General features: G+C 41.3%; 1 protein-coding gene across 2 annotated transcripts in view; it reads right to left on the bottom strand.

Moving 5' to 3' along the window:
• The window catches only part of LOC124018400 (ATP-binding cassette sub-family G member 1-like), a 54,685-nt gene that overhangs the window by 16,803 nt on the left and 24,059 nt on the right, over positions 1-13,823 (bottom strand). For both annotated transcript variants that reach the window (XM_046333710.1, XM_046333709.1), the window contains exon 6: positions 3,814-3,959. In XM_046333710.1, coding sequence (XP_046189666.1) covers positions 3,814-3,959 — 146 coding nt within the window. The remainder of the gene's footprint in view (positions 1-3,813; positions 3,960-13,823) is intronic.

The raw sequence follows: 13,823 nt of genomic DNA, 5'->3' as shown, positions 1-13,823 counted from the left end.
GGAAAGGTCCATACCGTGTAGTGCAGCAGTTGGGACCAGTGAACTACTTGGTCTGTTTGGAGGACACTGGGGAAGATGTCCGGACAATGCATGTTGTTGACCTAAAGCCCTGCTACCCTACGGCAGAAGAGCTGGATCGCAGGCAAAAGCAACACCTGCAGGACCTCTTCGTGGAGGACTCTGATGAGGAGAACTTCCCTGGTTTTGTGTAGCAGGAACATGAACCTGTCAATGCCTGCATCCTCTCTGTTTCTACAGGCATTGTTTTTTCATGGGGGGAGGAGTGTGGCGAAATCTGCTCGGAGCCTTCACCGTGCGCTGCCACTTTAAGAGCGCATGAGCAGTAAGGAAGGAGGAAATAAAGAGAGCTTGTTCAGCTGTTTGGGGAGGAGCGACAGTTTGATTGTGTGTGCTGCAGAAGTTTTGTTTGTTTTCAGCGTTTGTAGTTTATAAAGTATTTAACTCAATCATCGGTGTGATCGCTTTAGATCGTGGTTGTTTTTGTTTGGGACCGCGCCCGTTATGGATCGCATGGATTAGCAGCAACATTGTTGCGAAGCTTTAACAAACAAACCAACAAACCATCGGACAGTCAGACACCGGCAGGCCTGAAGACCACAGCTAAGATTGATCTTTTTCTCTCTCTTTCTCTTCGCTCTCATTCCAGTGCTTTACCCTGCAACAGACTCTCTATTTGTTAAATGCACTGCCCATTTGAAGTTCATTAGAGCTGGACTATTATTTCCCTGCCAGAATGATTTGGATGGACATTTTAGTAGGTTTCTTGCAAGTTGTATATTATGTGAAGGTTAAATACACATAATACACAAATACATGTAAAAAAATATATATATATATCAGGGAAAAAAGATCAGGAAAAGTGTATATGTATGTATGTATATATATATATATATATATATATATATATATATATATATATATATATATATATATATATATATATATATATATACATATACACTTTTCCTGATCTTTTTTCCCTGATATATATATATATATTTTTTTACATATATATATAATTTTTCTGATCTTTCTTCTATCTCTCAGATATAGAACAGACACTTCAGAACAAACCTCCTTTAAAGTTTTGGGGGGGACTATCTGTTATTCCATGTAGTAAACCTGTTAATCAATGCGTTTGTATGGGCTAATAGCAGTAATGCCAAATAAAACATTTAATCAAATCTTTTTTTAAATAAAAATGTCGATACTTCAAGGGGTCTTAAAATTCAAAATGAAATAGGATAATGAACCTTGGTATGATCTTTTTAAAACAATTCCATATAGCTTAAACTCCTGTCTGTGCCAATGTCAAGCATCACCATATCATGTTTTAGCCAACACATGTTTGAAAATAAGGAGGCATTTACTCAGTGATGTGTTGTGTTTGCCCCAATCATAAGGCTTTGCTTTTAGGCAAAAAAGTGTATCCCTTTGCAGTATTAATTTAGTGCCATGTTTCATATTTTTATGCTGTATATTTGCATTCTTCTTTTCACTCACTCATTTAGGTCATCATTGCGGCGTCACTACTATGTTGTTGATCCATCCTCAGTTTTCTCCCATCACAGCCATTGAACTCTGTAGCTATTTTAAAATCACCAATGGCCTCATGGTTACATCCCTAAGCAGTTTCCTTCCTGTCCTGCAAGCTCAATTCAGAAATCTTCAGGAATCTTTAATGCGTCTGGGTGATTACTACACCATTCACAGCATAATTAACTTGACCATGCTTAAAGATATATTCAAATGTCTGATTTGTTATTGTTACCCACCTACCAATCACTGTCCTTCTTTATTAGGCTTTCAGGCTTTCAGAAAGTATCCCTGGTCTTTGTAGTTTAATCTGTGCTTGAAATGCAATACTTGTCTACTTGTCCTTATGTACATATTCTTTATCCCCTTACACTGTGTATAAGACAGTAGTTTTGGAATTGTTAGTTAGATTACTTGTTGGTTATCACTGCATTGTCGGAACTAGAAGCACAAGCATTTCGCTACACTCGCATTAACATCTGCTAACCATGTGTATGTGACAAATAACATTTGATTTGATTTGACTGAAGGACCTTACAGATGTTGTATGCATGGGGGGCAGAGGGAGGGGTAGTCATTCAAAAAATCACATCAAATCATATTCCTAATCCCAGGCAACAAAAACAACAAATGTACTTTACAAATGTCATTTTCACCCTCGATTTATCACAGTGCCAAGAGACAATTTAGTGTGCGCTTCAGGAGTAGGCAAATCCATACAGATCGTACAAATCGAAACCAAAGGAAGGTAAAAGGCTGCTTTTTGGCCATTAATGTCACGTTCTGACCTTTATTTCCTGTTTTGTATTTAGTTAGTATGGTCAGGGCGTGAGTTGGGTGGGCAGTCTAATGTTTGTTTTTCTATGTTTTGGGTATTTCTATGTTTCAGCCTAGTATGGTTCTCAATCAGAGGCAGGTGTCATTAGTTGTCTCTGATTGAGAATCATACTTAGGTAGCCTGGGTTTCACTGTGTGTTTGTGGGTGATTGTTTCTGTCTCTGTGATTGCACCAGATAGGACTGTTTTAGGTTTTCTCACGTTTGTTGTTTTTGTTAGTTATCTCATGTGTAGTTTCTTTATATATTAAAGAACATGAATAACCACCATGCTGCTTTTTGGTCCGCTTCTCTTTCACCAGAAAACCCTTACAATTAAGGACTTTGGGATTCATCTTTGCCCCTGATTAGATTCCGTCTTTCCTAACCAGAAGCCAACTGGGAGAAACGATATTCAATTGCATCCTCTTTTCCAAAAGAGCATAGGTTAACCTTGGAATTGTTCTTTCAGATTTATTTTGGTGGGGGCACTGTCGTAGCAGAATCAGAATTATTTAGGTAACATTTATAAGTAAAATGTTTTATTCATTTTATTGCATGCTTATGTGAGATATGTCATTGAATGTCTATTTTTGGATAATAGTGTTGGCCGGTTGCAGTTATCTGTTCTCTGTCAGGGTTCAGTTACTTGGGCCACAGAAAGGGGAGAGGTCAAGCTTGTCTTCATATGTAAACATATCTTTTAAACCATGTGAAGGGGCGATTGAGGGGGAACCAATTATCTCTTGGCTCCACAATGTCTGTGTGCCAGTCACTGTGTCTCTGTGATCTTGTCCAGGAGGGGTGCATTTGATATATGCTAGTGGATGAGGAAATGTCTTGGTACTATGTTGTACCAAGAACGAGAAGTAGAACCTCGTTTTAGGAGAGCAAACTGAATGATAATTTATAGCTAATGCTATCTGGCTATGGGATACTCCTCTCTCAAGTAAAGTCTTCCTTTGTAATGTTCCCAAGATCTGTTATTCGTCATGTGAGTTGAGATGGGTGTGTCTTGGCTATAAATGATACTAAGAACTGTTTTGTAAGCACTCTCAGAGAATTCATTGATAGACACTGAATTGATCTGAGAGTCACAGGGTTGTGATGGAGCTTATAATAATTAAAGATGGACTTTATGATAACTCTGACTTGTGTGGTGGTTTGGTCTCATGATTTGGTAAATACAGGACATTTCCACTACAACTCAAACACAAACAAGGCAGAAAAAAACACACAAAAAGGAACACAAATAACACAGACACTCAACAACGACGTTGTATTGCCTGTACATCTCATGAAAGAATAGCATTGACTCTAAATATGGACTTTAGAGTGTGCTTAGGCCGTGGCACGTTATAATCCATTGTCACGTCAGGACTTTCCTTGCCACTGACACGCATGCATGTGTTCTATACGATGTACAATAGGACCTTCTGACCTGGTGGGCTCATCAAAGAACATGATGGGAGGGTTGTTGACAAGCTCTAGGGCGATGGCCAGCCTTTTCCTCTGCCCCCCTGAAAGATGTGACGTTCGAGTTTTCACACACTCAAGCAGGCCCAGGGCCGTAAGGATCTCTGTCACCTTAAAAACAACACAGGAAGGTTACAAACACCTACATTGCATTCGGAAAGTATTCAGACCCCTTCCCATTTTCCACATTTTGTTACATTACACCCTTATTCTAAAATACTTTTTTGCTCTCATTAATAATGACAAAGTGATAACAGATTTTTAGATATGTTTGCAAATGTATTAAAAATTTTAAAAAGAAATACCTTATTTACATGAGTATTTAGACCCTTTTCTATGAGACATGAAATAGAGCTCAGGTGCATCCTGTTTCCTTTGATCATCCTTGAGATGTTTCTACAACTTGATTGGAGTGCACCTGTGGTAAATTCAATTGATTTGGACATGATTTGGAAAGACACAGACCTGTCTATATAAGGTCCCACAGTTGACCATGCATGTCAGAACAAAAACCAAGCCATGAAGCCGAAGGATTTGTCCTTAGAGGTCTGAGACAGGATTGTGTGCCGTGGCACAGATCTGGGGAAGTGTACCAAAATATTTCTTCTGTATTGAAGCTCCATAAGAACACAGTGGCCACTATCATTCTTAGATGGAAAAAGTATGGAACCACTGTTGTGACGTTTGTATTATTAATGTGATGACTGCTATTCATCTAATAATAAACTATGTTTAGCACACTTGGATACATTTGTAAACTATGCTTAGTTTAGCCCTAACACCTTGCCCCGAACTGTCACTCTTGTGGGTCAGAATTATAATGAATGTATTTACTTGTTGAAGGTCTCCATTAGGTATTTATTTCGATGGCTGCGTCTCCTTCTGATTGTCCACCCAATGTCACAATGTCATTTTTCTTGGTTGTCTGTTTCCTTGCCCTTGTTCTGTGAGAGTGGGCTTCTGAGGAGGCTAATCAGCCGTGTAGACGCTCCCAGCTTGTGTAGGAGGGCCGTGTAGACAACCAATGACTTGAAGAGAATAACCGGTTGGTCCTTCTTGAATTCACCTTCTTAGATATAATAATCAACCATAGCCTTGATTGTTAAGAGGTTCCTTTGTCCTCTTCCACGTGTTGTGTTTTGGGGTCACAACTAGTTGTGGACCCCGGCTGCAGCACGCGGTCAACTTAGTCTGGTATGTAAATTCTTAACTTACATGTTTCATACCCTCGGGTCACAAAGGGGCGTTTCTGCCTTCATGACATGCTCTCTGGGATCCCTGGGGCGTGGCTCAATATAAGGCAAGGTATTAGAACTTACCAGGATCTCGTTTAGACAACTATAAACATCAAAGTTCATCTTTACAAAAACATTCTCTTTGATCTGTATATTTTCTACACAATGCACAGTATGTAAAAATCATGTACATATTATAAAAACTCTTCAAGTTACAATGTTTTCATTATAACGTTGTCATTTAACTTATAATAACATAACAAAAACAACATTTATTTTTATATTTCCTCTATCATTGTTACCACCAATTCGGCTGATGAAATATAATGTCCCAAAGTCTATTTATTGCATGTTACAGTTCTGAGGTAGATTATCCAGAAGGCCCACATAGACATTCCATCCCCAAACACTAACAGAACACAGGATTCGTCGGCTGCCTTAAGATGTACAGTTGGTGGGAGGTGTCATAACCCCCCCCTCCCATTTATACCTCTCCCCCTCTGCGGGAGTGAGAGATTTCTCTGTAGAACTGTCATCCATGGTAACCTGATCCTTACAGGCCAGTCATGACACCACCAAGAATCTTCCTAAAGCTGGCCACCCGGCCAAACTGAGCAATTGGGTGAGAGATTGACAAACCTTCCAGAAGGACAACCATCTCTGCAGCACTCCACCAATCAGGCCTTTATGGTAGAGTGGCCAGATGGAAGTCACTCCTAAGTAAAAGGCACATGGCAGCCTGCTTGGAGTTTGCCAAAAGGCACTTTAATAACTTCTTATGGGCAACATCCGGTGAAATTGCAGAGCGCGAAATTCAAACTACAGAATTATAAATATTTAACTTTCATAAAATCACAAGTGTAATACATCAAAATAAATCTTAACTTCTTGTTAAGTCAGCCGCTGTGTCAGATTTCAAAAAGGCTTTAAGGCGAAAGCACACCATGCGATTATCTGAGGACAGCGCCCTGCATACAAAAGCATGAAAAACATATTTCAACCAGTGCAGGTGTGACACGAAAGTCAGAAATAGTGATATAATAAATGCCTTACCTTTGATGATCTTCTTCTGTTGGCACTCCAAAAGGTCCCAGTTACATCACAAATGGGCCTTTTGTTCGATAATGTCCTTCTTTATATCCATAAAAACTCAGTTTAGCTGGCGTGTTTCAGTCAATAATCCACCCAGTTTCCCTCCATCAAAATGCATACAAAATTAATCCCAAACGTTACTAAACTTTTACAAACAAGTCAAACAACGTTTATAATCAAACCTTAGGTACCCTAATACGTAAATAAACAATCAAATTTAAGATGGAGAATCATTGTCTTTACCAGAGAAAAATACCAACGAACGCGCAATTCCACGCGCTTGGAAACACTACAGCCAAAATGGGAGCCACCTAGAAAAACTACAATTTCTGGTTAATTTTTCCAAATACCAGCATTAAACTCTTTCTAAAGACTGTTGACATCTAGTGGAAGCCCTAGGAACTGCAATCTGGGAGGACTTCACTTTATAATAAAAGTGACAGCCATTGAAAACAGTGGTAGTGTAACGGTTTTCTTCCGTTGAAGGAGAGGAGGACCAAAATGCAGTGTGGTTAGTGTTCAGCATGTTTAATATAGACGATAAAGGAGAACACTACAAAATACATAACAACAAATGTGAAAACCGAAACAGTCCTATCTGGTGCATAGACACAAAGACAGAAGACAATCTCCCACAAAATACCCAAAGAACATGGCTGCCTAAATATGGTTCCCAATCAGAGACAACGATAAGCACCTGCCTCTAATTGAGAACCAATCTAGGCAACCATAGACTTACATAAACACCAAGAAATGGAACACCCTATAAACATACAAAACCCCTAGACTAGACCAGACAAAACACATACATCCCCCATGTCACACCCTGACCTAACCAAAATAATAAAGAAAACAAAGATAACTAAGGCCAGGGTAGGCTGAATTTTTTTATGGGGGGGGGGTTGTCCTCGGGGTTTCGCCTGCCATATCAATTCTGTTATACTCACAGATATAATATTAACAGGCTTCTGGGCCTGAGAAACAGGCAGTTTATTTTGGGCAATCTTTTCATCCGGATGTGAAAATACTGCCCCCTACCCAAGAGGACTCTCAGAACATGAGAATCAAGATGATCTGTTCTGATGAAACCAAGATTGAATACTTTGGCCTGAATGCCAAGTGCCACGTCTGAAGGAAACCTGGCACCATCCCTACGGTGAAGCATGGTGGTGGCAACAACATGCTGTGGGGATGTTTTTCAGCGGCAAGGACTGGGAGACTAGTCAGGATCGAGGGAAAGACGAACAGAGCAGAGTACAGAGAGATCCTTAATGAAAACCTGATCCAGAGCTCTCAGACTGGGGTGAAGGTTCACCTTCCAACAGGACAATGACCCTTAGCACTATGGTACCGAAATTACAAGATTATGTTATAATACTGTTATTACATCAAATGGTTGTTTTATGCAACAGAATAGGGTTCTTAGAACTCTATTGTGTCTGTGTGAATTGAGTAGAGCTTTTGAGATTTAACTCTGGTAATTGGGCAGTGGGTAGCCTAGTGGTTAGAGTGTTGGACTAGTAATCGAAGGGTTGCAAGATCAAATCCCCAAGCTGACAACGTAAAAAATATGTTGTTCTGCCGCTGAACAAGGCAATAACCCACTGTTCCTAGACCGTCATTGAAAATAAGAATTTGTTCTTTACTGAATTGCCTAGTTAAATAAAGGTCAAATGTAAATTGATTTATGATGCCTTTGGTGTTAAATCGAAGGAGCCATATTCCATTCATGTGAGGAAGATGGCTCCGGTCTGACTGAGCCTGCAATTCATAGACTGAAATGGTGTTTGTGTATTATGAGGTACCAGAGAGAGATGGCTCGGGTATGGAAAATGATGAGGGGAACCTTGTCTTAGGTGCCAAACTCTGTGCAATAAGAACAGTCTTCATATCAAATGCTGTATGGCTGGGGGATACTCCTTTCTCATATATCAAGTCTCACCGTGTGACCCATTCCACATATCTGTTGTTTGTCATGTAAACTAAGGAGTGTAGAATGGCGCCAGAGAGGATGGCTGGCATTTTAAGTGCTCCTAACCACCTGTGCTATTTCTTTAGCTTTTTTGCATTGTTTGTAACTTATTTTATAATGTATTTTGTACATAATGTTGCTGCTACCGTCTCCTATGACCAAAAATAACTTCTGGACATCAGGACAGCGATTACTCACCTCGAACTAGAAGAAGCTGTTTCCTTTAACAAGTCCGATGAGTCCGAACCGCAGGATATACTGCTTTCTCAGAAACAGGCCCAAATCCCAGTCATTTGTTTGAAGAAAAGACAGAGAAAAAGGGGGCGGGGGTCGGGCTGCCTTCTGAGAATTCGTAGACAAGTGAGTAAACTCCCATTCTATTGGCCAATGTGCAATCATTGGAAAATAAAATCGATGACCTACGATCAAGGTTATTCTACCAACGGGACATTAAAAACTGCAATATATTTTGTTTCACCGAGTTGTGGCTGAACGACGACACGGATAATATAGAACTGGTGGGATTTTCCATGCACCGGCAGGACAGAGAATCTGCGTCTGGTAAGACAAGGGGTGGGGGTGTGTGTCTATTTGTCAATAACAGCTTGTGCGCGATGTCTAATATTAAAGAAGTCTTGAGGTATTGCTCGCCTGAGGTAGAGTACCTTATGATAAGCTGTAGACCACACTCTCTACCAAGAGAGTTCTCATCTATATTATCAATAGGCATCTATTTACCATCACAAACCGATATTGGCACTAAGCCCGCACTCAACCAACTCTATAAGGCCATAAGCAAACAATAAAAGGCTCATCCAGAAGCGGCACTCCTAGTGGACGGGGACTTTAATGCAGGCAAACCTTTACCTACTTTCTACCAGCAGGTCACATGTGCAACCAGAGGGGGAAAAAACTCTAGACCACCTTTACTCCACACACAGATGCATACAAAGCTCTCCCCCACCCTCCATTTGGCAAATCTGACCATAAATCTATCCTCCTGATTCCTGCTTACAAACAAAAACTAAAGCAGGAAGTGCCAGTGACTCTCTCAATACGGAAGTGATCAGATTACGCAGATGCAACGCTACAGGACTGATTTGCTAGCACAGACTGGAATGTGTTCCGGGATTCATCCAATGGCCATTGAGGTGTATACCACCTCAGTCATCGGATTCATCAATAAGTGCACCGACGACATCGTCCCCACAGTAACTGTACATACATATCCCAACCAGAAGCCATGAATTACAGGCAACATCCGCATCGAGCTAAAGGCTATAGCTGCGTCTTTCAAGGAGCGGGACACTAATACGGACACATACAAGAAATCCCGCAATGCCCTCAGACGAACCAACGAACAAGCAAAGAGTCAATACAGGATTAAGATTGAATCCTACTACACCGGCTCTGACGCTTGTCGGATGTGGCTGGGCTTGAAAACCAGTAAGGGAAACCCAGACTAGAAAGGGAAACCCAGACGCAAGCTGCCCAGTGACGCGAGCCTACTAGACGAGATAAATGCCTGATATACTCGCTTCGAGCCAAGCAACACTGAAGCATGCACAAGAACACCAGCTGTTCTGGACAACTGTGTGATAAAGCTCTCGGTAGCTGATGTGAGCAAGACCATTAAACAGGTCAACATTCCCAAAGCCGCGGGGCCAGATGGATTACCAGGACATGTACTCAAAACATGCGCTGACCAACTAGCAAGTCTCTTCACTGACATTTTCAACCTCTCCCTTACCGAGTCTGTAATACTTAAATGTTTCAAGCAGACCACCATAGTCCCTGTGCCCAAGGAAATTAAGGTAACCTGCCTAAATAATTACCGCCCTGTAGCACTCACATTGGTAGCCATGAAGTGCTATGACAGGCTGGTTATGGCTCACATCAACAGCATCCTTCCGGATACCCTATACCCACTCCAATTCACATACCGCCTCAACAGATCCACAGATGACGCAATCTCAATCACACTCCACACTGCCCTTTCCCACCTGGACAAAAGGAACACCTATGTGAGAATGCTGTTCATTGACTACAGCTCAGCATTCAACACCATAGTGCCCACAAAGCTCATCACTAAGCTCAGGACCCTGGGACTAAACACCTCCCTTTGCAACTGGATCCTGGACTTCTTCACGGGCCGATCCCAGGTGGTAAGGGTAGGCAACAACACATCTACCATAACGATCCTTAACACTGGGGCCCCTCAAGGGTGTGTACTTAGTCCCCTCCTGTCCTCCCTGTTCACCCACGACTGTGTGACCAAACACGACTCCAACACCATCATTAAGTTTGCTGACAACACAACAGTATCTGATCATCGACAACGATGAGACAGTGTGGTGCCAGGACAACAACCTCTCCCTCAATGTGAGCAAGACAAAGGAGCTGATCGTGGACTACAGGAAAAGGCGGGTTGAACAGGCCCCCATTAACATCGATGGGGCTGTAGTGGAGTGGGTTGAGAGTGGCCACATCACAAACAAACTATCATGGTCCTAACAAACCAAGACAGTCATGAAGAGGTCATGACAAAACCTTTTCCCCCTCAAGAGACTGAAAATATTTGGCATGGGTCCCCAGATCCTCAAAAAGTTCTACAGCTGCACCATCGAGAGCATCCTGACCGGTTGCAGCACTGCCTGGTATGGCAACTGCTCGGTATCTGACCGCAAGGCGCTAGAGGGTAGACCGTATTGCCCAGTACATCACTGGGGCCAAGCTGCCTGCCATCCAGGACCTATACATGTATACTAGACGGTGTCAGAGGAAAGCCCAAACAAATTGTCAGAGACTCCAGTCACCCGCCATAGACTGTTTTCTCTGCTACCATAGGGCAAGTGGTAGCGGAGCACCAAGTCTAGGATCAAAAGTCTCCTTAACAGCTTTTAACCCCAAGCGATAAGACTGCTGAACAATTAATCAAATGGCCACTGGACTATTTACATTGCCCCCCCCCCCATGTGTTCTGTACACTGCAGCTATTTGCTGTTTATTATCTATGCATAGTCACTTCACCCCTACCATACAAGTACAAATTACCTCGACTAACCTGTACCCCCGCACATTGACTCGATATCAGTACCCCTTGTATATAGCCTCGTTATTGTTATTTTATTGTGTTATTTTTATCATTTTTTACTTTAGTTTATTTGGTCAATATTTTCTTAACTCTTTATTGAACTGCACTTTTCGTTAAGGGCTTGTAAAGTAAGCATTTCACGGTAAGATCTACACTTGCTGTATTCGGCGCATGTGACAAATAAAGTTTGTTTGGTGTTTGTACACACGCATATACACACACTCTCATTCAAATAAACACATACAAGAACACACACATAGATGTAATAGTGCCAGACATGCACACAAACATATAAAGCAGGCCCTGCTGTTACGATTTCAGTTGTCCTTGATGTCCTTTGTTTTAAATTTATAAAAAAAAATATTTGTATTTTTTTTGCATTGTTGTTTGCTAATTTCTTCTGTCTTTTCCTTTTTTCTCTTTCGTTAAATTGCTTGGTTATTGGTGCATTGGGGGGTTCTTGGGGGTGGGGAATGGAATTCATTGTATTATTTTTTTCCATGGGAGGGGGCTGAGAGAGAGATCTCGAATGGTTGAGGGACAGCTATTGGGGAACTGTGGGGGGATCTTGGAGGGTTCGGGTTTCACAAGATTGTGATCATGAAAAAGGAAGCTATGACATATATTTTATATCACTATCATGCACACGCACCCTCACACATAAGGATGGCTCTGTTGTGGAAAGATTTATACATGTAACAAAGCGTCTTGTTTGTCCTTCATGTTCTAATACTTTAATGTTACTCCTTGTGTTTTTGTTATAAATAAATCAATAAAAATTAAAATTAATTTTTTATTTAAAATTCAAAATGAATAAAGTTTGATTTGATCTTTGCCATATAAAAGATCTTGGTATTTTTTGTGTTGGGGCTCTCAACCCAACAGTCAAGAGTGTTATTACAGAGCACTCAAATCATTCACTTGCGTGTGTGTGGTGTGACCTGCTTTCCTTATTAATAAGTGAATAAATATTTAGTTTAAGTAGAATTGTGACTTGTGATAAGAAAAATCACCACAACGCAGGAGTGGCTTCGGGACAAGTCTCTGAATGTCCTTGAGTGGCCCAGCCAGAGCCCGAACATGAACCCAATCGAACATCTCTGGAGAGAACTAATAATAGCTGTGCAGTGACGCTCCCCATCCAACCTGACAGAGCCTGAGAGGATCTGCAGAGAAGAATTGGAGAAACTACCCAAATACAAGTGTGCAAAGCTTGTAGCATCAAACCCAAGAAGACTTGAGGCTGTAATCGCTGCCAAAAGTGCTTCAACAAGGTACTGAATAAAGGGTCTGAATACTTATGTAAATGTGATATTTCCATCTTTAATTTTTTTTGTTTTGTTATTATGTGCTATTGTGTGTAGATAGATGAGGGCAAAAAAAAAACTATTTAAGCCATTTTAGAATAAGACTGTAACATAAAATGTGGAAAAAGTCAAGGGGTCTGAATACTTTGCAAAAGCACTGTAACCACATCCCTTCCTCTCAGCAACTTAAGATATACGTATGTCTACATTAATCACAGATCTAGGGTCAGATACCCAACCCTTATTAAAAACCTTAAAGGAATACTTCAGGATTTTGGCAATGAGGCCCTTTCTCTACTGCCCAGAGTCAGATGAACTAGTGGATACTATTTTTATGTCTCTGTGTCCAGTAGGAAGGAAGTTAGAGGTAGTTTTGCAAGCCAGTGCTAACTCGCGTTAGCCCAATGGCTGGAAGTCTATGGTATTTACTAGCATGCTAGCTAGCATATACCCATAGACTTCCACTCATTGTGCTAACGCTAGTTAGCATTGGCTAGAGAAACTATCTCTAATGTCCTTCATATGGGACAAATCAAATCAAATCAAATGTATTTATAAAGCCCTTCTTACATCAGCTGATATCTCAAAGTGCTGTACAGAAACTCAGCCTAAAACCCCAAACAGCAAGCAATGCAGGTGTAGAAACTGGCCACTCCCTAGAAAGGCCAGAGCCTAGGACGAAACCTAGAGAGGAACCAGGCTATGAGGGGTGGCCAGTCCTCTTCTGGCTGTGCTGGGTGGATATTATAACAGAACATGGCCACGATGTTCAAATGTTCATAGGTGACCAGCAGGGTCAAATAATAATAATTTGTAGTGGATGTCGAGGGTGCAACAGGTCAGCACCTCAGGAGTAAATGTAAGTAGGCTTTTCATAGCCGATCATTCAGAGTATCTCTACCACTCCTGCTGTCTCTAGAGAGTTGAAAACAGCAGGTCTGGGACAGGTAGCATGTCCGGTAAACAGGTCAGGATTCCATAGCCGCAGGCAGAACAGTTGAAACTGGAGCAGCAGCACGGCCAGGTGGACTGGGGACAGCAAAGAGTCAAAGAGACATAAAAATAGTTCATCTGGCTCTGGGAAAGTAGATAAAGGGCTTCATTGCCAAAATCCCAAAGAATCCGTTTAAGCATAAGGGGAGGGCATAATATCTCACCCTGTATCAGTGGTTAGTAGCACTCATCATATCACTTTACATCCATTCCAGCCTGTTTAAAGCCAGTACGGACTGCACTAGTGGCAACACTCCAGTACTGAAATAGTAACTGGTCCTA

The sequence above is a fragment of the Oncorhynchus gorbuscha genome, unplaced genomic scaffold, assembly GCF_021184085.1.
Source record: "Oncorhynchus gorbuscha isolate QuinsamMale2020 ecotype Even-year unplaced genomic scaffold, OgorEven_v1.0 Un_scaffold_5:::fragment_8:::debris, whole genome shotgun sequence".
NCBI classification, from domain to species: domain Eukaryota; kingdom Metazoa; phylum Chordata; class Actinopteri; order Salmoniformes; family Salmonidae; genus Oncorhynchus; species Oncorhynchus gorbuscha.
This window is presented reverse-complemented; position numbering and strand designations above follow the sequence as displayed.